The sequence below is a fragment of the Lynx rufus genome, unplaced genomic scaffold (assembly GCF_022079265.1).
Source record: "Lynx rufus isolate CCGP_SWC_20201006 ecotype Redwood Valley unplaced genomic scaffold, mLynRuf1.p SCAF_2, whole genome shotgun sequence".
Lineage (NCBI taxonomy): Eukaryota > Metazoa > Chordata > Mammalia > Carnivora > Felidae > Lynx > Lynx rufus.
Genome location: NW_025814834.1, coordinates 196,493,186 through 196,518,824, shown reverse-complemented (window position 1 = coordinate 196,518,824; position 25,639 = coordinate 196,493,186). Strand labels below are relative to the sequence as shown.

The 25,639-nt window shown below is 50.0% G+C and overlaps 1 protein-coding gene across 1 annotated transcript in view; it reads left to right on the top strand.

Moving 5' to 3' along the window:
• CUNH1orf94 (chromosome unknown C1orf94 homolog) overlaps positions 1-21,268 on the top strand; it is a 36,861-nt gene extending 15,593 nt beyond the window's left edge. Inside the window, exons 2-7 of the mRNA XM_047085807.1 lie at positions 3,318-4,006; positions 6,838-7,098; positions 8,131-8,306; positions 12,560-12,637; positions 16,721-16,917; positions 20,838-21,268. Of these exons, the coding sequence (XP_046941763.1) occupies positions 3,318-4,006; positions 6,838-7,098; positions 8,131-8,306; positions 12,560-12,637; positions 16,721-16,917; positions 20,838-20,913 (1,477 nt within the window). The 3' untranslated portion in view covers positions 20,914-21,268. The remainder of the gene's footprint in view (positions 1-3,317; positions 4,007-6,837; positions 7,099-8,130; positions 8,307-12,559; positions 12,638-16,720; positions 16,918-20,837) is intronic.
• The last annotated feature ends 4,371 nt before the right edge of the window (positions 21,269-25,639 follow it).

Here is a 25,639-nt window from a genome sequence, read left to right as displayed (position 1 = left end):
TCTATCCATAAATTGGCGGAAGACCCAAAAGACGTGCTCATCAGACATGCAGCTGAAATGGAGCTGTCAGGGACAGCTAATGCCATGGATGACAGACCCAGGATTCACTGCGATGATCCTCCACAGGCTGGAGTGATGGAATGAAACCAACAATGGCCCTGATCGCACTCAGATTGGGGAACGAAGCCCAGCCATGGAGTAGGAGTCCTTGCTGGATAACTGACCCTGGAAAGGAAGCCGGATGTGGTAGGAGGAGGCAGCAAAGGCAGCCAGAGCCACTGGCATCCCCACCCTTTCTAGGTGACAAGGTCCTTGGCCTCTTTCAGGCTTAGTTTTTCCCCTTCATAAAGTGGGGATGATGCTGTTTATTGCCCAGGAATGTGGAGAGGATTAAATTCAAGCATGTATGTGGATGCCTGGCTTCCTGTCTGTTCTGTAGTGGATTTATGACAGACGCAAGGGAAATAGGGGTTTGTGGAGGCCCATGGGAAGCCTCGGTGCCCGGGGGCAGCCTTTCAGGGGTACATGGACGGCCCACAGCAGAGTGGGTCCTCCATTCTTGGCACTGTGCCGTCCCTTCTGGGGATGCCAGCTTCCTAAGAGGCCCGTGACCGCTGTGATGTATCCAGAGAAAGGATAGGGGTTCATACTCAGTTTCTGCCTGTATTCTGAGTTGGGGAGAGGTAGGAGTGTCTTATCAGGTGCTGAGAAAGGACCATCTGTGGGTGGGTTTTGATTCAGGGACCCCAAGGTCCTGAGGGGACCTTAGAATCTGCCTCGACTTCTCCTTGGAGTTGGCCTTAAGTAAGTGGTGAGACTTTTTTCTATGTGTTTCTATGTCTAACACCTGTATTAAAAAAAAAAAAACAACAGCCAAAAGTAGAGCAAATAGCACGTGATGAACCCATGTACCTATCAGTCACCCAGTTTTAGTGATGGCCAATGTGTGGCCATCTTGTTTCATCTATGACCCTGCCATCTTCCCCTCCAACCCTGCTGGATTAAGTTTAAAGCGAATCTTAAACATAATTTTATCTGTAAACACTTTGTATGTATCTCTAAGAGATAAGGACTCAGTTTTTTTTTTTTAAGCATAAACCACAATACCATTATCACAATGTTTTAAAATTGATATCATTGTAGTAGGTCTTTCTAGAAAATCTATTGGTATATAGCTTGCTTTGTAGAGGGGAGAGTCAAAAAGTGGTCCTTTAAATGTCTGGTGTCTGTGACTCGGGACTCACCTGTTCCCTTTGAGGATGATGATGAAGAAGAAGAAGGGGGTCTAAAACCCAGATTGGTAGCCTCTTTTATTCTGATTGTTCCCAGGGACACAGCAGTGAGAGTGGGGCCTATTTATAGACAAAGTCTAGACATGGGACGGAGGAAAGGAAGAGAATGGGAGAGGGCAGAGAGGAGGGGGGGAGAGAGCATGGAAGGATCAAGAAAGCCTGAATGGAAGATGGCCCAGCCTCCCTGCAGCCACACCACCTTCCTGAGCTCCCAGGACCCTCCCACTGCAGCCAGCACTGGGCACCTCACCACGTTCTCAGACCTATGCCATTACTGCCGGTACAGGTGTCACGCCCGTGCTACAGGGGAGGCCTGGAGGTTCTGGGCTCTGGCATGAAATAGGCACTAGCGCCCTATTGAGACCCAGACCCGTTTGGCCAGAGTCTGCTTTTTCCTGGCACCTCTCTCTGCTTCTAAGTCTGCTGAGGCCGCGTGCACAGCTGGTGACCAGGGGGCATGGCTGTCTCGGTTGTTAGAATAGTGAGGCACTCCCATATCTTCGGCTCTTCCCGATGTTTCCCATTTACCCTGGCCACCCAGCGACTTTGCTACACCCCCCTGGGCCTCATCAAGACCTGGCAACGAAGGGGGTAATACCTGGCACAGAGGAAGCCTCTGGGACTGTATCCTATGTCCATTCTGATTGGCTGTCAAATGCAGTGACTTTCCCCCTGGTTCTGTGTGTGGGAACATGCGAGACATTTTGTGCCTGCACGTGTGTATGCGTCAAATACACCCACACGTGCGTGCATTTGCTCTTGCACACGGGTGAGCGTGCATGTGCTCATATACAAAGAGCATTACCAGGAAGCCACATCCCTGCTGGGAACATTCATAGTCCCTGTTTGTGGGACTCACTGAGCCCTCAGGATGAACTGTGAGAGTAGGGGTGTGCTCCAGATGTCCCCATTGGCAGAGCTCCATTCATGAGGCATTTTCATTCCCACCCCCCCCATTGCCCCTTCATTGTCTTCACCGCCCTCTCCCAGGAGAGAGCACTGAGAAGTTTTCAGAATGCTCTTTCTAGAGCACCTCATCCACTTCTTATGGGAGCCCACCAAATATGGATAGCAGATGGTTTTAAGCTAGGTAGTCATGGTCCTTCTGGGAGTGCCAGGGAGGAAGATGCCCCCTTGCCAAAGATGCTAGTGCGGCAGGCTGGGCCACAAGCCAGGCCAACAGGATTGCCATCCTGTTGTGTGAGGTGCAGCTAGGGGCCAGTGTGTAGGTACAGGGAGATGCATGTGAATCAGTGCATGGACCAAGCAACTGCAGCTGCCCACGGGAAGTTGGGCTCAGCCCAGAGACTGTGATCTGATTGGAGGGCCATGCCAACCGGGGGGGACATGGGTAGCCACGGGGCAGCGGTATGGACTCCAGGATCCAGAGCCCAACCAAGCTGACACAGGTGTAGACACCCTCGTGTCACCCTTACTCTGTGCCAGATGCTGTCCACGGTGCTTTGTACATCTATGATATTCCTGTTAACCAGATGAGGAGACAGGGTGTCAAGATGCTAAGCAACCTACCCAAGGTCCCAGCGGGGAAGTGAGGGAGGCAGGGCGTGAGTCCAGCTGTCCACTCCACAGTCCCTTCCCTCCCCCTGCCACAGGGCAGTGAGTCTTGGGCTTCCTGGTGCTCAGCCCCAGCACTCTGGCCTCTACGCTCAGAGCTGTCGGCTCACTCCTGACCCCTGTGCAGCTGGTCTTTCCTTGTTTCAGGTCCTGGGCACAACCGAACAGGAAGGGCTGGATTGAAATTAAGGCTCAGCTCACTCAGCAAGACATAGTGTCTGGAGAGGACCCAGGTGTCCCGATTCCCAGAACTGTGCTCTTGGTGCTGGCATGTGTAGAAACCTCTTGGGAACCCACTGTTTGTCCATTTTCTGTCTTGAGAAAGCAGTAGATTTCTTTGGCCTGGAGACTTGTTTTCTTCCTCCCCTTTCCCTGGGGCCTGGGCCCTACCACGGAGCCACCCCTAGTGAGCTGGCACTAAAGCTGCCTGTCTTTCTGACCCGTTTGCAGAGCTCTGGAGCTCGGCCGTGATAAAGATGAGATCTCCCTGTTGGTGGAGCAGGAGTTCTTAAGCCTGACCAAAGAGCACCTCATTTTGGTCACAGAGAGCTCGGAGGAGCTGGAGGCCCCCGGCACCTCTCCCGAGGGACCCAGACAGCTGGCTCCCTGCCTTCTCATACCTCCTCCGGTGGCGGACAGCAGTGAGTACCCGGGGACCTCCATCATTGCTGGTGATACGCTTCTTGAGCCGAAGGTGGCCATGTCTGTCATCAGCAGCCGGCCGGACTGTGATTCTGTCATGTCTACTGTCACGGGAATTCTGCGTGCTGCTAAGGTCAAGAGTGTCAAGGGGACAGAAGATGGGGGCCACAGCCTGGGTGCCTCTAACTCAGAGATCGGCAAGCTCCTGGCTCAGTTCCCATTCAAGTCCACAGAAACGTCCAAGGCTCCTGACAACAAGATGGTGTTGGAGGAGACAAGGGTCATCAAGGACTTCTTGCAGAACAGCATGTTCGGTGGCCCAGGACCCAGGGAGCCCATGGGGCTGGGCCCATTCCTACTGCTACCGCCTCCGCCTCTGTCTGCACCCCCTGAGAAGCTCCCTGAGCTCCCTCCTCAGAAGAGGCAGCTCCCAGTGTTTGCGAAGATCTGCTCCAAGCCCGAGGCTGACTCTGCTATGGAGGGGCACCTCTTGATGGGTGAGTGGGCCTGGGAGCAGGGCCAGTAGATGAGCCTGCAGGGAGGGACTTACCAGCAAGCCAATCAGGGTTACAGCAGGTGCAGATGGCATCTCTGTGCAGAGTGGGGGGCAGTGGTCTCTCTGGTGGGTGTGGGCCTCAAGTGCAGCCTGCTTTTTGCACCCACAGGCCCCCTCTGCTGGAGGCCCGTGTATGGGGCACAGCTTGTCTAAGCAAACGTGGTGGCCTTGATCCCAGCGCACTTTGAGGGGAGATAGAGGCACGTTTGGTAACGGGCTCATTTTTTGAATCCGGGTACTCAAAGTACGTTGAGGGAAGCGTTTACCCCAGCTGTAACTGCAGCATGGGGACCTTAAGCCAGATAGGAGGGAAATTTGATTAGCAGACAGTGTCATCTGGCTTCCGATAAAGGCACCTATTCTGACCATGAGGACTGGTCCTCGCTCTGGGCCCTGGGAGTGAATGTGCAAACCTTCCACGTTTAGTTCAGACTCTTGCCTCTGGACTTGTTCCCTGGGACTGTTCCCCCCCCATCCCACTCCCAGGTTCTGCATCTTGTGCCCCTTCTGATCCAGCCACTCAGACTGGACAGTTCCAAGGCAGACTGATGGCAGTGGCTTCTGCCCACAGCCAGCAGTTACTAGGAGAGTTGACCATACCCCTGTCAACCAAAAGAAAAATTACCCCCAGGCTGTGAGCGTGGATGGATAGCTGAGATCCCTGTGTTGGGAAGGCTCAGATCCCTCTCCTTAAGAAAATAGGTGCGTGTTCTGTGTTCTGGAGCATTATCGGAAGGCTGAGAAATCAGAGCTGGGGACAGCAAGCTGGACTCTGGGTCCTAGGAAGAGTCTCTGGGAGCCAGTGGCCTCTTTGGAGCCATGGGCTGTGCGTGTGAGGGTGGAACCCTACCCGGAGGGTGGGACTTTCCTGCCATCTCCTTCTCCAGAAAGGATGTATGGATAGCTCCCTGACGGATGGGGCCGCTGGGTTGGAGGTATTCCTTTCCCACCCACCGTGCCCGCTACCTGTGTGTGTCTGTGTGTATAGATGTGTGGGCACAGGTGTGCCAAAGGGAACTTTACAGATGTGAGTATGCTTGCTAGAAAAAATGCGGGTGTGAGTGCATCTGAATGTGTGTGTCTTGTGTGCGTAGTTGTGTACGTGTGAGTGAGGCGGAGGAATGACAGGCAGGAGTGTGTGTGTATGTGTGTCTGTATGTCTGTGTACACAGATGTTAGAAGAGGGAGCTTTGGAGCTGAGTGAGTGGCAAGTGTGTTCAAGGCGATGGGAGGTGGGTGAGAGACTGCAGGTGTGTGGGTCTCTGGGGAAAGGGCTATTATTAGTGGGTACCGTTATTTCAGCACACTGGCTGGGGGCTAAACTTGGCAACCAGAGAAACTCTTGGAAGAGACTCTAGGGACATGTTTTGCTAAAAATGTCATTTTCTCCTAAATTGGCTCAGACTATAGCACTCTTTCCTTGGCTGGGATGGCACTAGGAGGGCAGGCCCAGTTCTGTCCACACTCAGCCACAGGCCACTGGACTGTGGTGGGGGCAAGAGCTGGTAGGATCAGATCCACTCTCAACAGGTGACATGGGGCTCAGGTCCTCCGATCCAGCCACTACGGGAACGATCTGAGGGCACCTGCTGTTTGTCCAGGGCCGTTTCCCAGCCAAGCTCCAGGGAGACCTGCAAAACCTCCAGGTTGGGGTAGGAGTGGGGAGCACTACTCCAACCAGACAATGCCTTAAAAACAAACAAACCCCCATGTATATAATTTCAACCTTAGTTAATTTTGTTTGAAGAATGAGTTCCTTTTGCTCAAAAGGAAATACGGGTGTAGAGGGTTCCACAATGGTCCAGGCAGCATCCTCACGCTGGCAGTCCACTCAGTCTATTTGGCAGGAGACCTGAGCCTGGCCCCATCCCCATGCAGGGACTCATCGTGTCTCCCTGACGCCCTCTCCCGCAGTGCCACCTTTCCAGACTCCTGCATGCAAGGCCTCACTGAAGGCCCACTTCCTTCCGGAAACCCTCTGACCGTCTCAGATAGAAGCCGTCTCAGCCACCCTCTTCTCCCACTGTGTCCCTCTGTCACCTCACGGTCCCCATCTGTCTTGTCCTGGAGCTATTTCTGGGTCTGTCTCTCTCTCCCTCCTTGTTGTGAGCTCCTGCAGGGCTGAGTCTAGCTCTGACTCATCACAGTGTCCTCAGGACTCAGGTCAGGGCCCGGCACTGACGGGCGGGCTGCATTGCCCATGAGCGAGTGGCACAGCAGGAGCAGAGTCCATGGTGAGGGGCTGGACCTCGGTGCAGACCATGTGCTCTGTAGGAATGTGTGTCTCCTCCACTAAGCCAGGGGCCCCCTTAAGGCAGCTTTGTATCCAGGGTTGGCACTGTGGATGAATAGAGAGAAGAGAGGGAAAAAAAGAGGGAGTGAGGAAAGAAAAAAGATAGGAATGAAGGGAGGGAAAAAGGAAGGAAGGGGAAGGAGGAAAATAGAAGAAGAGAAGAAAAGAAAGGTAATTGGGAAGAAGGAAGTTTGGGTGGAAGAAAGGGAGAATGGATGGATGGAAGGGAGGAAGGTACAAATGGAGGGTGGATGGATCCATGTATGCATGCACGAGAGGGGAAGATTGGAATGGGCAATGGTCCACAAAGGCTCCAGGGAGAAGAGTAGGACTGAGTTGGGCTGGCAGAGAGGCCCCAGAGTGCTTTGAGTCCCAGGTGTGTGCTAGGGAGGACCTATCACTTTGTCCACAAGAGGGTTCTCCCAGCATCCAGCACTTGGCCTTCCAGAGCCATTGACCCAGTTTCTCTCCTGCTGTAGAATGGAACCCTAGCACCAAGGATCCAACCAAGAGTCGAGAGAGCCTCTTTCTCAGTCAGTGGCCCCAGAGCCGGAAGGACACTGGTGGTGAGGAGAGTTGCAGTGACCCAATAGGCTCCATGTCCGTGGCCCTGCCATCCACGAAGTCTGTATGGCCATCTGAGAAGAACCTGCTCTATGAGTTTCTTGGGGCCACCAAAAACTCCAGCGGGCAGCTGAAGCTTCGCAGCAAAATGGAGGTGGACGGGCTGGAGCTGAAACGTGAGTTGAGTGTGCCCAGGGGAGCATCTGTAGAGGAAGGGAATCCAGAAACTCTGCCGCCAAATGGCTGCCTTTGAGTCACTGTCTTTCTCTGGGTGTCAGTTTCTAAACTCATAAAATGGGGAAATGACTTTCTCCTACGTCCCTCATCAGGAATACAACTACTAGGGAAATACAGGTGGCTTTCAGGGTCCCATGGGCATCATTAGTGGTCAATTTGAATACAACTCGGAGCCAGGGTGCTTCATATCCCCTCAAGTTGCTCAGGCCCAAGAAAAATCCATGCTTCCTATTATTTCTACATTGAGATTATTCGTGTCCCTGCTTTCTCTCCTTACAACTATTTCAGTCAGAACTCCTTTCCCAAAAAAGATGCCCATAAGGGGAAACTGAGGTCCCAGCTCTGACTCTGTGATAAGCTCACAGGACATATTATAGAGGGAGAGAACCTAGGATTCATATCCCAGAACAACTCAACCAAATCTCGTTCATTCAGACTAACTTGGGGTCGTACCATATTAGTTAAATAATGTTTGAGATTTTTAAAAAGTGATTCCAATATAGGTACAATAACCTATATAAGGTTCTCGGTGTTGCCAAGTACATGTCCCAGGGGACTGCTTTAATAACTTGGTAAGAATGAATTCCAACGACATAGCAATTGTTGGTATAAAACTGGATTTTTGTAAAGCACTTGAAAGAATTTGGTTTTGTACCTAGGTGAAATATAGCCATAGCAACCTGGGTTATTGTTTTTTCCTGCTAAACCATCTCCTTTACTAGTGAATGATGGAGAAAGAGCTCTAAGCCAGACCATGCTGGGATTCTCACTTCTTCCAAATTGGCCAGGTGTGTGCTAACGATGTTTTTCTGTAGTTGGAAAGTCACCCAAACTTTGAAGAACCCGAGTCTTGGAGCTTAAAAGACCTGACATCTGAGAGCGTTAATCCTGGGGTAGTCACGGTGCTGAGGGTGTCCTGGCCTCTTTCTTCTCCAATCCCTGAAATACTCTACCTCTCCTGTGACTTGCAGTTAACCCACCTGTGACGGTGGCCGACAAGAACAACCTCAAGTACACAGGGAATGTATTCACCCCACGCTTTGCCACAGCCTGGACCTCAGCAACCTTGAACCAGCCACTGTGGCTCAACCTCAACTATCCACCTCCGCCCGTGTTCACAAATCACTCCACCTTCCCACAGTATCAGGTGAGTGAGTGGGTCTGGCTGTCCAGCTTCCAGCCACGGAGAAGCTGTGGCTTATGGGGAGCCTGACTCACAAAGAGGCTTTAGACTTGTTATTCTCTTCATTGCAGCCACATCAGACCAACTGTGTGGTGTACACACACACACACACACACACACACACACACACACACACACACTTCTAAATTTTCCATTGTCTGAATTCCAGTTCACTCTATGCTGTGTATTCCAGATCTGCTTTGCTAGTTTTGGCCGTTTAAGTGCTTAGACTCCCAGCATAGGATGATGGTGTGGTCCCAGCTTCCCACCCACCTGCTAGTGCTTCCTTGTTACCTGGATGGTATGTGTCCTCTAGAGTACTCAGGACAGTCCGGGTTTAGGACTTTTGTCCCGGCATAATTATTAAAAGCACGCCCTTTCACTCTCAAGTGCCCTGGTGTGGACGCCAAATTGTATGGCCACCTTATTTCAACGACATCTGAGTGGTCTTAGCTTGTACCAGTGAAGGTGGCCTGGCATACACATTTTCAGTCTTGGGTTCATAGCCTAATAGCCTAAAGGGAATTAGTGACCAGAAACACATGTAGCAGGATTGGAAATTTTACTCACAGAACTTACTTATGCAGGAAAATGTAGTTTCTTTAGTTTGTCTATTTAAGTCAATTTCCCTTAAGAGTTGCTGCCCACTGGGCAGAAGGAAGAAAAAAATCAAATCAATGTCCACTCTGGTTTAAACTTGAGTTCAATTCAGTAGCTTAAATAGTCCCTTTAGGTAGTGCTCAGCTTCTCCAGGAAAGGCGCTCAGTGTCTAGGATTACTTAGTCTTCTGGCCCCCGCCCCAGCACCTCTCCAGAGTGGCACGTGGGTGTACTGGAGGGACATGCCAACTTGTAACAGTCAGGTCCTTGGGAACCTGCTGCCCCAGCCTGGCCCAGCAAAGCATGGAGAGAGCAAATAGAGAAGACAAAACACCTGAAAGTCATCTTATCCTCTCTCTGTGTCCCTTCCCCTTCCACTTCTCCTTGGCTCCCTGTGTCATTCCCTCTTTTATAGCAGAGCAGCAAGCCTTATGGCTTAGATGTCCCCTGAGCAGAAGGCAGATCTTCTCTGCCCCATATAAAGCCTCTCTGGGCTGGTGCACCAGCCTTAGCCCCAGAATCTTAAACAGAAGCTAAGCTTTCTTTCCCTTTGATGTTTTGCTTTCAAGCCTTTTTTGTTTGTTTGTTTGCTAAAGAGGACAAGGGCCCGCCCTCTCCTCCCGCAGGACAGAAAGCCTCACACTCGGGTCCCATATCTGGATCCTCCTTACATTAGTCTTGAGAGAAGTGCCCGCATGCCCTCCTCCACTCACCGACCCCTTCTCCAGTACTCTTCACCCTTGCACGTTTGTGTTTGCTTGTTTACTCTTCAGGCATTTATTCACCGACTCACCCATGTGTTCATTTTTATTTATGTGTTTACTCATTCATTTAAGTAATTCAAAAACCTTTGCTCGACACTGACTAGAGGCCAAGCATTGGCCAGGCGAGGGCATTCGAAGATGACAGACAAGCTCACAGTCCAGCACACGTCAGGAACAAATCAAAGAACAGCCCTGTGTGCACACCCCACCTCTGAAAGAAGCAGTTGCGTACTTTTATGCAGTGTAAACCGATCCACTCTAAGTGCACTCACGGCTCGGCATATAAAGCTGATTCATGATGGCTTGCTTTATAAAGAGGAGATAGCAGCTCCTTGCTACGACACCCGCTTCTGACCTGACTTTTTGGAGGGAGTGAGATTCGAACGTACCTGAGCACAGAGACCCTTTGTTTTCAGAGATGCCAGTGTTTGCAGGGCAGGGCTGCTTCCACGGCTTCCTGGCCTCGGCTGGAGACGCTCACCCTCCCAGGTAGTGATGGGGAACAGTGCAGTTTACCTTCTTCCAGCTCCTCGTGATTTCATAATGCCATCCAGCTTCAAGACAGCTCGTCAAGGGGCCTGATTTAATAAAAAGAAGGCAGGTTTTGGAATCGGCAGACTCGGGTTTGAAGGAATCTACTGCCTTCGAGCTGTGTGGCCTTGGGCAAGTTAAAGTTAGCTAAACGCTCTGAGCCCTGGTTTCCTCACTTGTGAAATGGGCTCATGATAATAAGCAGCAGCCACAGCAGCAGCATACGCTTGACTCGCTTGTAAGGTTAATTGAGTTCATGGGTGAGAAAGAGCTTTGAAAAATCTAAAGTGTGATACAGATGTTGGTTTTTATTATTATTCAGCCCTGGTCTTCCTAGGAAACAGGGTCAGGGAACTCCAAAGACCTGGAGGAGACACAGGGAACGGTCTATCCTAGTCTCTTTTCCTGCTTGGCGTTAGGAATAAAGATGAGGTCCCAAAGCCAATTTGCTCAGAACCCTACTGTGGAGCGATGCGGAGCGATGCAGAGCCATGAAGGACTAAGTCCACAGCACCAAGGAACTCCAGAGTGCCCTGGGCTCCTTGGCATTAAGGAATGCTGCTCCCAGTTAAGGAGGGAGAGTGGAAAGAGGCCATGACCTCAAGCAAAGAAGAATGAGTGTTTATTTACCTTGCTTTCGATTTTCCAGAATTGCAAGTTGAACAACTAGCAACATCCTTAAAGTCAGATAGTGTGTTGCTCATGCTGATACATGTGGCCCTGTCTCTTGAAAATCCATCCAGGATGGAGCAGGGAGGTGGCTGTTTGTCTTGCACAGGCCCGAGGGGTAGCCCGCCCAGGCTGATGTGGAGGGGATGGTGGCCTGGGGGAGTCTGCTGTGTATAACAGAGCTGAGGCTGATGGGGAGGGAGACGGACACACAGAACATGGCCTCGGAGCTGGCTGCCGGCTGGAACAGCCCCATCTGTCCGACTTCTCTGTCCAGGGTCAGGCCACGGCCGGGGTCACAGAGACTAGGCTGTGGTCACGGTGGTGAAGGGGTTGCCCTGGCCGCAGGGTCTGGGATGCAGGTGAAGGGGCTGGTGGAGGCGGGAGGGGCCTGACCACAGTCTGTGTCAGTTGGTTGGGAGCAGAGACCAAGGAGAGGTTCTTAGAGGATGTGTAAACTTGGGGACCTGGAAGATAGGGCCCCATGTCAGGAATTCTGGAGCCTTTGATGAGGAGCTCATGGGCTCTGAGGAAGTCATCAAGGGTACAGTGTCAGCCACCAACACTTTGATAGTTGCCACAAGCTGAGCCCAGAATGAAGGCAACATCTCAGGGTTTGGAATCTTCGGGAAAGACATACTGGCCTGAGGGGTGCTTTGAGCAGCATCTGAGGAGATGACTCTGAATTGGCAGGTAGAGGCAGTCTGAGATTAGAGGGGCCATGATCTGATGCCACCCACGGAAGCACATTCTGTGTGTGTGTGTGTGTGTGTGTGTGTGTGTGTGTGTGTGTATACATGGATGCCTGAGGCCACCCCAGACAGAGTTCGGAATAAAGATTCCACTTTCCATCAGGCTGAACTGCCAGACAGCTTCTCCAAGGGGTGGGGAGCAGTGAGAAATTCTAAAAATCCCTAACATTTGCAGAATCCTCACTATGTGCTGGGCACTGTTCTAAGCCCTTTAGATGCACTAGCTCATTGATCTTCGGGCCAATCCTCATCATAAGGTACAGACTCAGGTGTACATGTGGCACATAGACACACAGCAGCAGGGACCCAAACTAATGCACCCGAAACACGCAGCTGCAGACACAAAGGGAAGCACACGTGTTGATGTGTTTAAATAAACACAGATGCAAACTGACACACACATACACACAGATGTACATCGATACCTCCTGTCTTGGGGCAGGAATGGGGTTTGGGGAAAGGACAAAGGGTGAAATAGCAAAAAAAATAATGTAGCTACTTTCACAGGCTTTCCAGGTCCAAACACATATAATTTTGTAGACAAGGGAAAAGAGGCTCAGAGAAGTGAAGTGATTTTCCCAAAGTCACACAGCCACCAAGGGGCAGATCTGGGATTCAAGAGGCAATCAGGTTCCTCAAGGTCTTACCTTAAATACTCACCCCAAGGGCTATGAATCCTGCCCAAGAAGGGGCTTCCTGTGTGGGGTGAGTTCTGCTTGTTTGGCCTGATGGCTGGACAGGACTAACTGGCGGGTGGGTCTGGCCGGCAGTGTGGTGGGACGGACTCGAGCAGGCTGGCGCTCCAGGCACGTGAGCTGGTCTTTGGGCTGAGCGGCTACCGCTCTCTGGCTGGCTGGGAGCCCTTTTCTCCACACTGCTGAGCCTCCCCCTTCTCTCTGCAGGGCCTGTATCCACAGCGTGCAGCCAGGATGCCCTATCAGCAGGCCCTGCACCCCCAGCTGGGCTGTTATTCCCGACAGGTGAGTAGACAACCTGCCCACCTCTGTCCCAGCTCCACAAAGGCCTTCAAGTCAGAAGGACATCTGCTGCCTCGTCTTTATCCAGCTGGGCACTGGCCATATATTTCCCGGCCCGCCCTTAGCCCCAGAGAACAGGCACAGAGGCCAGTGTGCATGTGGAGACAAACCAGTGTCCCTAGGTGATAAGAGCTGGCACCTGCAGAGCCCTCACTATGTGCCAGCCGTTCTCTACAGGCTTAACCTGCATAAACTAAGGGCAGGGCGCCTGGGTGGTTCAGTCGGTTGGGCATCCGACTGTGGCTCAGGTCATGATCTCACAGTTCATGAGTTCTAGCCCCACATCGGGCTCTACTGTCAGCACGGAGCCCGCTTTGGATCCCCTGTGCCCTTCTCTCTCTACCCCCACCCCCCAGCGGCTCACGCAAGTATGCTAGCTCTCTCTCAAAAATAAATAAACTTTAAAAGAGAGAGAGAGAAAAAGATAAGGGCTTTACCTGCATGAACTTCACAACCGCCCTATGAAATAGATTAAAGATGAGGACACTGAGGCACAGAGAGATTAAATAACTTGCGCAAGGTCACAAAGTTAACATACTAGTTAGCTTTTCCTGTGGCAACAGATGGCCTCAATACCTCAGAGGCTTTCAACAATAAATACTTATTTTTCACTCATAGGCCTCTGAGTTGGTTGAGCTGGGCTGGGGTTGGGTTCAAGCCTGTTTCATGTGACCTCCTTTTGAGACCAAGACATAGTAGCTTTGGCTCCTGCCACGTGGATGACCGGAGTGCCAGAGGGGTGAGCGGAAACACGTGATGCTTCCGAGCGCCTCGGCGTAGAGCCAGCACGTGGGATGTGTGCCTACCCGCTTTCCACTGGCCAAGGAAAATCACATGGGTTTGCCCAGCATCAGTGGGGCTGGGGACTCACACCCTTCCATGTCAGTTTGTCAGTTAAAATACGAGACACCCAGTTAAACTTAAATTTCAGATAGACGGTGGGTAGAGTTTTAGTATAAGTTAGCTTCAAATGTTGCATGGGCCACACCGATATTAAAAAATTATTTGCTGTTCATCTGCAATTCAGATTTAACTGGATATCTTGTTTTTTGTTTGTTTGCTAAATCTGGCACCCCTGCTTCCGTGGGTAGCGGATATGTGCTTAAAAATCACACGACGGCAAAATTGGGAGTTTGACCTTGGGCAGCTCAGCTTCAGAGTCCATGCTGCCAATGACCATGGTTTACTGCCTCTTGGACACAGATACACAAAAACACAGTATCAAAATAAAGCAGCAGAGACAAATGCAAACACACAGAGACACACATGAAGACATAGTCATATGCACGCCACCAGGCTGCACACACAAGTCAGAGAGACTGAGAGTCTTGGGGCAGCAACGGGGGTGTGAGGAGAGAAGCTAATACTGCTCTTCATCCCCAGGCTGGTCTTGGCCCCTCACACACAGGTGGACAGACCCCCCCCCCCACCCCCCGACACACACACACTCAGACTTACACTCCTTGGCTCTCCTTTCTCGCCCCAGGGAGCCCCACCCTTTCTCTGCAAACCGTCCCCCTGACCTGAAGTATGTTGGAATGTTCCAGAGGGTAGAGAAGGGCCCATAGGTAGAGCCTACTTTATTAGCTGGGCCAGAACTGTTTCTCTAGCAGTAGGGAATCTGCATCCTGAAGAAGAACAGAGAGGAGACAGTCCGGCTCACAGAATCTCAGTCAGTCACCCCCACCCCACAAACAGTGATACCAACCACCTAGCCCCCACCTAGCTCCAAAGAGTTCGCACTGAGGTGACCTTCTGGGCGTGTGTGCATCTGAAAAAGTAATATAAGAACATGGTACAAAATTTTTAAAAATGTCAGAGTCACTGTTGCTGGTTCCTCAAGCATCTTTCCAGTGGTATCTATTTATACAAACATTTTGTACAAATGCCGCTTTCTGGGCACACTGTTCTAACATTAGTTTCGTCAGCAGAGTGTATCCTGGAGATGGTTCCAGGGCGGCATACGTGGCCGTTGTATGGTGTTTAGCTGTTACATGTAGTTAGGGTACCTTTCTAAAGAAAGCTTGTGGGGCGCCTGGGTGGCTCAGTCGGTTAAGCGTCCGACTCCGGCTCAGGTCATGATCTCGCGGTCCGTGAGTTTGAGCCCCGCGTCAGGCTCTGTGCTGACAGCTCAGAACCTGGAGCCTGCTTCAGATTCTGTGTCTCCCTCTTTCTCTGACCCTTCCCTGTTCATGCTCTGTCTCTCTCTGTCTCAAAAATAAATAAACATTAAAAAAAATTAAAAAAAAAAAGAAAGCTTGTATCAGCTGTAGGACCCCCGTCTCCTCTCTCACGTCAGTTCCCTCCCAGGTCCGGGACTCCACCCACCACCCCCACCCCCAAGAAAACCAGGGGGATTTTCTGCCATTTTCTTGCAGGTGTCTGTCCTGGGAGGTGTCTTCCTGGGTTCTCTCTTTGAGCCCTTGGCCCTTTCTGACTTTCAGCTTGTCATCTTCGGGTTTTGGTGCCCATGTCCAGCATCACCCAGTCCTGTGTATCCTCTGGGGGAGACATGGGGAGGGCCAGGACGGAGGAGCATACCTCCAGCCTCCAGAGGGAGCATGTGTGGAGGTGCGGTACAGCGGTGTGCCTTGGGGCTTCCCACTACAACTCTGACACCTTGAAGCACTTTACTACGCAAGGTCTTAACTTCTCTGAACCCCATTTCTTCATTCCTACAGTGGGAATAGTAATGGTCCTGCCTCCCAGGGCTGTTTGGAGTTTGAGTGAGAGAATCTGTATGAAGGGCTGGGCATGCCCTAAGCACTCAATAAACCCTAGCCTTTGTGAGTTTTTTTGTTTTTTGTTTTTTAATGAGATAAGGATGTGCAGTGTTGGAGAGAGGGTTGTCTGTGTGCTGAATCCCTGAGCATCTTGGACCCCAGACTCTTGCTTTCAAAGAGGAAGCCCAGAAGTTTCCCCAATTTTCCCTTCGGCACACAGGAGGATGGCTGTCCAAGAGAGAGTTTTCTGACGTTTGGAGCTGTCAGTAGTAGAACGTAGTGCTTAACATGTAATGAGCTCCCCATCACTTTAGGTATTCAAGCAGACACTTAGTGGCCTCTTTTTTCCTCCCTCCTCTTCCTCTCTCTTTCTCTCTTGCACTCATTCATTTACTATATGTTTATTGAGCAGTTGCTGTTTGCCAGGCATTGTCTTAAGGCTGAGAAGATATCAGTAGATAAGACAGATAGGGTCCCTGGCGTGTCCGTTGGTGGGAGTCGGAGCCAGGTAGTGTCTGAAACCCCACTGAGTTCCTAATTTTCTCCAGAGTGTGAGCTGAATCCCATTGCCTTTTTGTGCCCTTTCTCCCAGACTCACACTGTGCAGTACTGTAACCGCTAGCCACATGTGGCTATTTAAACTTAAGTCAATTAAAATTAAGTAAAGTTTAAAATTCAGTTCCTCATTCACAGCAGTCACATTTCAAGTAGTCAGTCAATAGCCACATGGGGCCGGCGGCTACCATACTGGGCAGTGCAGACACAGGACATCTCCATCACCTGTCACGGGCATTTCCACGGGGCAGGGCTGTCTTGCATTGGGAATCTGTTGAGATCCTGAGGTAGAGGCCAGGGACATATAAATCTCAACAGCTTTTTTTTGACAGTAAAAGTAAGAGACTAGGGCTTTGGGGATGGTTATTGACAGAGGAACAGGTAGGGAGGTGGGGCAGAGAATGGGAATAAAATTTATGTACTATTTATTATGTGCCAGTCTCTTTACTTATATCAGCGGACTCAGGGGAGTCCGTTGGGGGAGGGGAGTGTTTGCCCATTCTACAGACGAGGAAACTGAGGCTCAGATAAATTAAGTACCTTGCCAGTCAGACACAGCAGCTGAGCCCTGTGCTTTTGCCGTTTCAACACATTGCCTTCTGTATACCCACAATGAGTGAGGGGCAAGGGGCTGGGGGGAGGGGGGGCTGGCGCCTGGGATTAGGGTTGGGGTTAGAGCTGGGAACCGTGAGGTTTGGAAGCAGTGGGCTCTGCGGGACCCAGCCCCTCTCTCATCTCTGACCTGCAGGTGACACCGTACAATCCACAGCAGATGGGACAGCAGATTTTCCGCTCTTCCTACACCCCCCTGCTGGGCTACATCCCCTTTGTGCAGCCCAGCTATCCGTACCCTCAGAGGACACCTCCAAAGCTCTCCGCCAATCCCCGAGACCCTTCCCCCATGGCAGGAGATGGGCCGCAGTACCTCGTCCCCCAGGCTTACGGGTGAGTCCTCAACTCGCACTGGGAGTCCACCCGGTACCCAGAAAGCTGCTGGGGAGGGGAGGCGAGTGCTCCGGGCCTCGCTGGTGTGTTCTTGGTACGTTCGTTCCATGGTTGAGGGGAGGGAGGGGCCCTGTGCCTGTCAGGAGGCTATGTGGGTCGCAGACCGGTCCGGTGTGGAGGTGAGGCCGGTCTGGGGCCTGCCGGGCCCCTTCTGTAGGCCCATCGGGGGGCTGGGCCCCACAGTCTGGCTGCAGAAACGTAGCTGCAGAGCTGTAGTGGATGACGATGCACTGTCTATAGCAGGTGGCAGGTAGTGGAGCATAACACACCCGCCTTTACCTGTTTGCTTGGTTTACAACAGGACACGGCCAGGCGATCTTCTTACAGCTTTCTCCCCCCACTTCCTGCACCCTGAGCTCCTTCCCAGGCTAATCTCTCCAACATCCTGTTGACTTTGTAACAGGCCTGCTGAAGGGGCTTCCATTGCTTATCAGGGCTCCTCACACTTCTCCTCCGAAGTGCCCCAAACGGCAGATGAGAAGGATTTAACCGCAAGCAGCCAACACAAACTCAATATTTTAGCCGAAAATTCCACACACATTTTACCTGCTGGTCAGCCATAAAGTTATGTTTGTTGTTTTAAGATGACAGCACGCGGCCGCTCATTCCCACCCACCAAATCTTCAACTAACATTCATGCTCAGGAAAGGGAGATGGGAAAAGTGAGGCAAGGTGGGGGCAGGCCCCGGTCTCCCCAGAGGGGCGATTTGGTCATTCAAAAGGTGTTCATTGAGGACCTCGTGTGTGCCTGGCACTGTCCTAGGCAGTGGTTCCTGGAGGGAACAAGGCAAAGGTTTTCCTTCTCTCATTCCGGTGGAAAAAGTAGACAATTCCAAAATAAACAAGCAGCTCACGTGTCAGGGGCCAGAGGTTAGGAGAGAGAGAATGAAGGGATGTCTCCTGAGCAGAGATCTAAATGAAATGAGGGATTATATATAGGTGATGCGCTCTCTGGGCAGAAATACAAAGCGCAGTGGCCCTGAGGTAGGAAGTGTTCCTGGAGCATAGCGCGTAGGAGAGGGAGTGGGTGGGATTGGAATCAGAGAGGATGCAGGGCCAAACTAGATAGGGCCTGGTGGGCATGGTGAGGAGTTTTAAGAGCAGTGGGAAGCCATTAACGCTTTTAACCTTTGGAGGACGTGTTCTAATTCTCCATCTAAAGAAGAGGACGTTGGCCAATGTATGAAGCCTGGACCACGGGCCAAGAGCTGGTGCAGGGGAGCAGGATAGGAGCCCTGACAGCTGTCGGAGTAAGAGGTGCTGGCGGTGTGGACTAGGGCAGAGACCGTGGGAAGGAGATAAGTGAAAAGATCTGGAGTATTTATTTTCTTGGTTGAATTGACAGGACTTGATGATGCAGGATGTGGAAGGAGGGAAAGAGAGAAGCCAAGCATGATTCTTCAGTTTTTGATTTGAACAAGTGGAAATGCCAAAATACTAAGGTCAAAATGACTCTTAAAGACGGGTCTGTCGATGCAGTTTGGTTTGGGATATGCAAAATTTGAGAGGCCCGTTACACATATGAGTGGGGCTGTTGACAGGCAGGTGGATGTGTGAGTCTGGGGCTCAAGGGAGAGGCTGGGGTTGGCAATATAAATTCGGGAGTCATTAGCATATAGATGATATTTAAAGGCATGGGGTGGGATGAGATCGCCCAGGGAGTATGTGTGCATCGAGAGGAGATGAGGCCCAAGGACTGAGCCCTGGGCCTCCTACAGGTAGGGAGGTTGGGGAGTTGTGGAGGACGCAGCAGAGGCTCTAAGAGAGGGAGCGTTAGTGAGGTGGGTGAAGGAATAGGTGAGGGTGGAGTATAGGAGACCAGGGAGGAGGTGTTTCCTGGAGGGGAGAGGGAGGGATCACAGAGCAATGTGAGCACGTGGGCTAGGATGCAGGGAGTGCCAGGCAGGGCCGTGGTGTCTGGGGTTCCCAGTCATCTGGGTGGAACAGGTCTAGGAGAGGCGGCGCTGGGCAGGAAGCATGCAGGGGCCCTGGGGGAGAGTGTAGTCCGGGTAGTCCGGGAGACAAGTAGGGTCAGGAGCAAAGAAGCGAACCAAGAGACTAAACCATATGGAGAGGGAGAGGAAGGAGCAGGTGGCTGTCAGGGAAGGAGGAGCTGAGCGGTCCCCTCCCTTTGCCACATCAGTTTGCATGCATTCATCGGGGTAAGATAACCACATGGTTTATCTTCCAAACAACAATAAGTTTGAGAGTTAAAAGGAGCACAAAGAATAATCACACTGGAAATGCCAGTGTAGAGACTGTTGCAGGCAAACCAGGACAATTGGCCATGTGCAAGGCAGTTCAAGCTCCTCCTCTTCCTCCAGGAGTCACTCCTGGATCACTCTAGTCCATGGGGATTACCTCTCCTCCTGGCTCTCTAATGAACGTCCTGTCCAAACCATGCCCTTGACAATTGAACCCATTGAAAGTTCCCAACCTGGATGGCGTAGATTCATGGGGCGTGGCAATCCGATATGAGGTGTGTCCTGAGTAATTTGTTACCAGTAATTATGAAATGCTGAAGTACGGGCTATGTATGGTCTTTTTTGTAAATCAGAGTGGAATCCAGTGTATCCCTATAATATCACTTTCCATCATTTCTTTTCCAATGTGATTTTTGGAAGAGAGAAAAAAAGGGTGGGGTTGGGGGGGGTTAGAGCCAGCATAATTGTTTATGAGGCATCTCCCTTGTGCCAGGTCGTTGGCTGGGCCCTGGGCATAAAGTGGCAAATAGTCCAGATAAGGTCCCTGCTCTCCTGGAATTTATTTAATGAAAGGGGAATCTAACTAACCCAAAGCCTTGCTTGCCCATGACACTGTGAGCGAGAGATCTGGATACCAGCTGAGGCATTACAAATTAATGCGGTGGCTTGTTCCCATTCCTTCTTCCCTCCCCCACCCCCTCCCTCTTCTCGTTTCATTAATTCATGGGAGGGTGTGGTGAACGTGAACGTCTTCTGTAATATGCATCTGCCCAGCAGAAAAGGGACCGAGAATCCCTGGATTAGACTAAATCTAGCCATTTGTTCCGCTGCGATTTGTACTGATCTCCGTTCCCATTCATTCCAAGTATCCTAGCAGATGGGTGAAAAAATTGCTGTAGGATCCCAGAAGTGTGAGTAAATGATTCCATCTGGAGAGGTCAGGGAAGGGGTCACGGAGGAGACGGCTTCTGAACTCTCTTTTGAAGTATGAACGGGAGTGTGGTGCCGGGGAGAAAAAGCGGAAGTGTGCATATTTCTGCGCTTGGAAGGTGAGGCTCAAATGCTCTCGGCTTTTCCTTCCCTGCTGGTCTAAGCGAAGTCCCAGGCACTCAGTGACGTCTCAGCGCTTATTCCTTGCTCTGGTGTTGAAATGGAAAGCCTGATTTCGTTTGGTGTTGATAAGGGGTCAGGGAGCCCTGGGATGGTCTAGACTCCGGGGTCTCCCACTGGGACGTGGCCCTGAGTTCCGTGGTGTGGTGGCATTCCTGAAGGACACACCTGGGTCCTCTAAGGCAGGTAGAATGGCTTTAGGCCCACAGGTAGGGTGCTCAGATCCGGAGAGGATCCCTGCTGTGTGGTCCTGGAGATTGGGGGAGCACTGGCCCCAGAGAGGCAGTCCCTTACAGGCTGCCAGGGGCTCCTTGCCTTAAGGAAGGGGCAGAAGAAGCTCTTTATTGCCCTCCAATTGGATCATTTTAATATTTTATTTTCCCAGAGCCAAAGCTTTTTTTTTTTTTTTTATGCTAACGCGTTTAGCCTTCAAGCCTGTCATGATCTACCCAGTCCTTGACAGCCACAAAATTAATGTATTACTTTTTCTAATATCTCTGCTAACATCAGGAGTTTCATCATGACACTGTATTCTCTCTCTTCCAGGTTTGGCTCGACGGCTGGTGGACCCCTGATGAATAGCCCCTATTTTTCCTCCAGTGGGAATGGCATAAATTTTTAGATGGTCTTCTCTTCTCCCCCCTCCTACCTTAGCCCTTGGATCAGGGCTAAGGGCTCTGGAATTCTGGATTCTGTAATAGCAGCGTGGCATGAAGTTGGAGAAGCCAAGGCTCCGACCAGGTCATAGACAGAAAACAGCAAGACCAGACTCATCTGTTGACCAGCTCTCTCACACACATAGCCCCCCTCACACACACCACCCGCCACACATGCACCTCCCTCATATTCACACTCACCTGCTCAGCCATCTATGCACCTGTATTTAGCTGACATGAGTGATTTTTTTGTTTTTGTTGTTGTTGGGAAAATAGAAATAAGACACTTAATTTTAGAACGTTTGTATTTTATGATAAAAGTGAGAGCGGCTTGAAATGGAGTGTGCCTGTTTATTTTTGTGATGTTCTGTGTCCTCTCCACTGCTCATTTCTCCCACACACGAGACACAGCGTTTACCCAGAACATGACAAGAAACCACAGGCCGGAGTCCTCAAAGCGCTGCTGTCTAAATACAGGAGCCCAGGGATCATAAACTAAGGGCTTACTCTTCTCTTCGGTGACCCACTCACTTCTCAACATCCCAACTGATGTATCTCAGGAATGGACATAAAAGAAGGACACCCTGCTCAGGTGGCTGTTTTACAGAAAAAGTCTCTCTTGGATGCAAGATGGGGAAATTTGATCTGGAAATCAATTCCAAGAATAATCCTAAATGTGACGGACTGTATCCAGAGATTGTCTATCAATGCCAAGCCCCAGGCCAATGACAAAACTGAACCTGATGGCACTGCCCTTTGATCTGTCTCGATCAGCTTTTATCAGTGACTTGAATAAGGGTGTTGAGAGCATCCTGACCACACATGTGGAGGACACAGTTCTGGGAAGAGATGATGGTCTCATCTGGCAATAGCACACATACTAAACTCCCCCCCCACCCATGGCAGGTGGCATCGCTAAGCAGCGGTTCCCCTCGACCTGACAAAAGCCACACCATCATTTTCCCCATGGTGGTTCAGGGGGCCATCCCTGATCAGGGATGGTCTGTGAAATGGAACCCCTGGATCATCCTTTAGAAAACTCTAACAAGATGACATTAAAGAGAGTTAATTTAGGGACCTACTCTTGGGTCAAAAAAAAAAAATGAGCTATGCACGTATGAGACAGGCCAACAGTATCAGTTATAAGTTACTCTATTACCAATCTTATTAGTTACCTGAAAGCTCAACCCCACCCTGGCTGAGCCCAATCCTGACAGCGATGACAGGTCAGGGTCTGGAAGTCACCGATGTCTTGGGGCAGCCTTGGCCCCGTGCTTACAAGAGCATGACTCTTGACCTTACAGGGTGACACCATTAGCCTCACTGGCCTTTCCTGTTGGGAACCTGGAAATCAATTTATCTTCTAAGTTCTCTTAGGACTTAGGCCCTCTCCCTTTTCTGTGGCCTGAGTCTTGGATTCCTTCTGAGTTCATTAGCCCCTTTCCCCAAGGCTGGACACATTTTTAGTATATATATTTTTTCCTTTGGCTAACAGTCTAGATTTGCCATGGACTCTGAAAGACACTAGTTGCCAAGGAGTTCTGACAAACTCAGGACCCCTTTTCTGAAGGGCTTCTTGGCATTGTATCTCCAGGTATTAACCACAAGTTGGACCATCATTTACCACCCTCTCTTGATCTCAGGGTGTTTGGAGATAGAAGAGAGTAAGAGAAAAAGCATCGATTTGCCTTTGGTGAGACCTGGGTTCTAAGCCACTTTCCGACATTGACCTTGGGCGGAGAATTTAACTTCTCTAAACCTCAGCTCTATGAATGGCTATGTGAATAGTTGTGGGGATTAAAAGAGAATGTAGACTTAATATAGATTTATGTCTACTTAATGCAGACATGTGATTTTACAATGGTGGAGTGAAGATGTTTCTGTCCCTCTTCTCTTGAAATCGCCCCCCAAATAGCAAGAACAAGAAAACCCATATGAACTCCATTCTCAGTGAAACTAGGAGAGGCCAGCAATCCCATCCACTATATACGGAAGCAGAAATGGGATAGAGGAATAGTAAATACCTCAGTAGAACAGGGGAAGATCATCTTGAGATGCCCACTGAAGGACACTGATCAACAAGAAGCAAACGATTTTCTTCTGCAGAGCCCTGAAGTTCTCAGTAGGAGTCCGGTACTGGACACCGTGAAAGGTGGGCTAGAGAGGGTTGAAAGTGAGGATGTGATGCAGAAGGTAGGTTCTATCCTGACCACACAAAGTGAGGGGCCATGGACAGTTGTATAGCAGACAGGAGGCATTTTCTCTGGGGAAACTTGGATGCCATGCATAAGGATTGTGGAATTGAGAGTCCAGATTTAAAATGGGGATTAAGCAAAATACACATACCCACCTAATGCCAGCACCTAGATTTTAACCAAGAGGCAGGGGTTTGGGAGATCCTCTGGAGAAGCTGAACTGACCCAAAAACACTTGAAGGCACCAATAAAAATTACCCTATGATTATGTCCATCACAAAAGCTCCAAATCAACTTTTAATGACCTGAGTGTTTTAATTAATTAATGAGAGAGCATGCACAAGTGGGGGAGGGACAGAGAGAGAGGGGGAGAGAGAGAATCTTAAGCAGGCTGTGTGCCCATCACAGAGCCTGATGCAGGGCTTGATCTCATGACTGTGAGATCATGACCTGAGCCAAAAATCAGGAGTCAGACGCTTAACCGACTGAGCCACCCAGGCTTCCAAAAGACCTGAGTCTTAATAGGAATAGGCAATCCCCAACAAGAAAGAAATGGATCAAAACAAAGGTAAAAAGGAACCAAAAAAGAGACAGACCATAATATTCTTGGGGAGATAAGATAGTACATTTAGAAAATAAGACAATATGCTGTATACTTATTTTTAAAAATCAGAACAAGAAAGTGCTTTTGAAATTAAAGCAGTGATAGTTGATATTTTTTAGCAAAGAAAGTTGGAAGCTAACATCAGAGAGATCTCATGGAAAAGAGAACTAAAAAAAGGCACAGGGATGGATTATAGGAGATAAAACATGAGAAAATGAGAGGATCAATCCAGGACACCAGATATCTGGCTAACAAGAGTTCTAGGCAGAATAGTGAAGGTAAAGGGGAAGGTAGTATTAGCAGAAAAGCACAAGAAAATTTCCCGGATATAATGGCCCAAACCAGTGTTCAGCAAAATGAATTAAAAAGATCTAACCCCCCCAGGCATATCACTGTAAAATCTTAGAATATCAGGGATAAAGGTAGGAGTCTCATTTCAGAAAAGCCCGCTCACATACAAATGTGCAAGAATCAGAACGGGATCAGATTTCTCAACAGTAATATGGTGAACTTAGAAGATCCCAGGACAAAGCTGCCATTACTTAGATCAGAAATGATCTTTGACCTAGAATTTTAAAACTCAATTTTTATCTGTAAAGGTAGAATGGAGGTGTTTTCAGACATGCAAATCTCAAAAATGTTACCTCTTTGCCCCTTTGTCAACAAATTAAGGGAGGATGTTCTCCACTAAGACAAGTAAGCCGAAAAAGACACAGAATGTGGGAAGCAAGTATCCAATGGAACGTGAGCAGGAGGGAGGCTAAGGAGGCATCTGTAGTGATAAAAGAGGAAGGTCTCAGCTCAAAACCATGTGGCAGAGCCTGGGAAGCCACTACCACCCGTCCAGCAGGAAGCTGGAGACCTAAGGAGGTATGTCTACAGTGGGCCCGAGGGGCTGGAGAAAAAGAAAATGCCAGATTATCCTGACGGAGTTGACCGTGTAGAAAATTGTGCTGAGAGTTGTTTTATAGCGGTTGGTGGGGGTGGGAAGACATAGCTGTAAATTCAAGTGGAAAATGAAACAATTGTTAACTTGGCAGTGGACAATATTTACGTGGTCATAATAATAAAAAGCTCCAATATAGACTGCATCAAAAATTGTTTATAACTGTAGTGAAAGGGTGGAGGTGAGAAGAGAGGTGTGAATAAAGCGAAAATCCTCACTTACCATAAGAGGAAGTCAGTAGGTAATGTCTAAAATAGATGATTCCAGAGAGTAGAATACACATAATTATCAATAAATGTGGAGGTAAATCCCAAAATAAAGAGCCAAAAGAGTTGAAGGAGTCGCCTATGAGAAGTAGAATGGGTTTGGGAGGGATGGAGGTACAGGAGTCCTCGCCTCGTTCATGACTTTTTAGCACCAGTTAGCTTTTAAACTATGTGCATAAAAGTAAGCATTTATTAAGAAGAGAAACTGTATATAGAACACCATTTAACAGAGTGCCTGGCACATGCTGGGTGTCAAAAATGCTTGTTGAATTGTATTGAGCTGCATTCTGACACAGACCCGCTGTCCAAGCCTTCATTCCAGGATGTCTGAGAGTCGGATTTCCAGAAGTCCCCAGGAATATTTTTTCCCTAAGAAATTTATCAGGAGGAGACAGTTAAGGGAGGGCTGCAGCCAATGCCCAATGCCTTTCCAGTGCATTGCACTCCCTGACTCTGCTTACCTCTCAGGGAATTCTAGAAATGGTTGGGAATGGGGGAAAGGGAGACTGAGTGCTTGCCCTGATTTGGACAGTGAGGTCTGAAAAGGGTTGAAAACTCCCAGCTCTTCTCTGTGTCCCTTCCAACCAGCTCTCCATCCCATTCATCTAGCACATACTCACTGAGACTCTTAGGGATGTGCGGTGAGCCGGACAGACACAGTGCCTGCCCCCCTGTGTTATA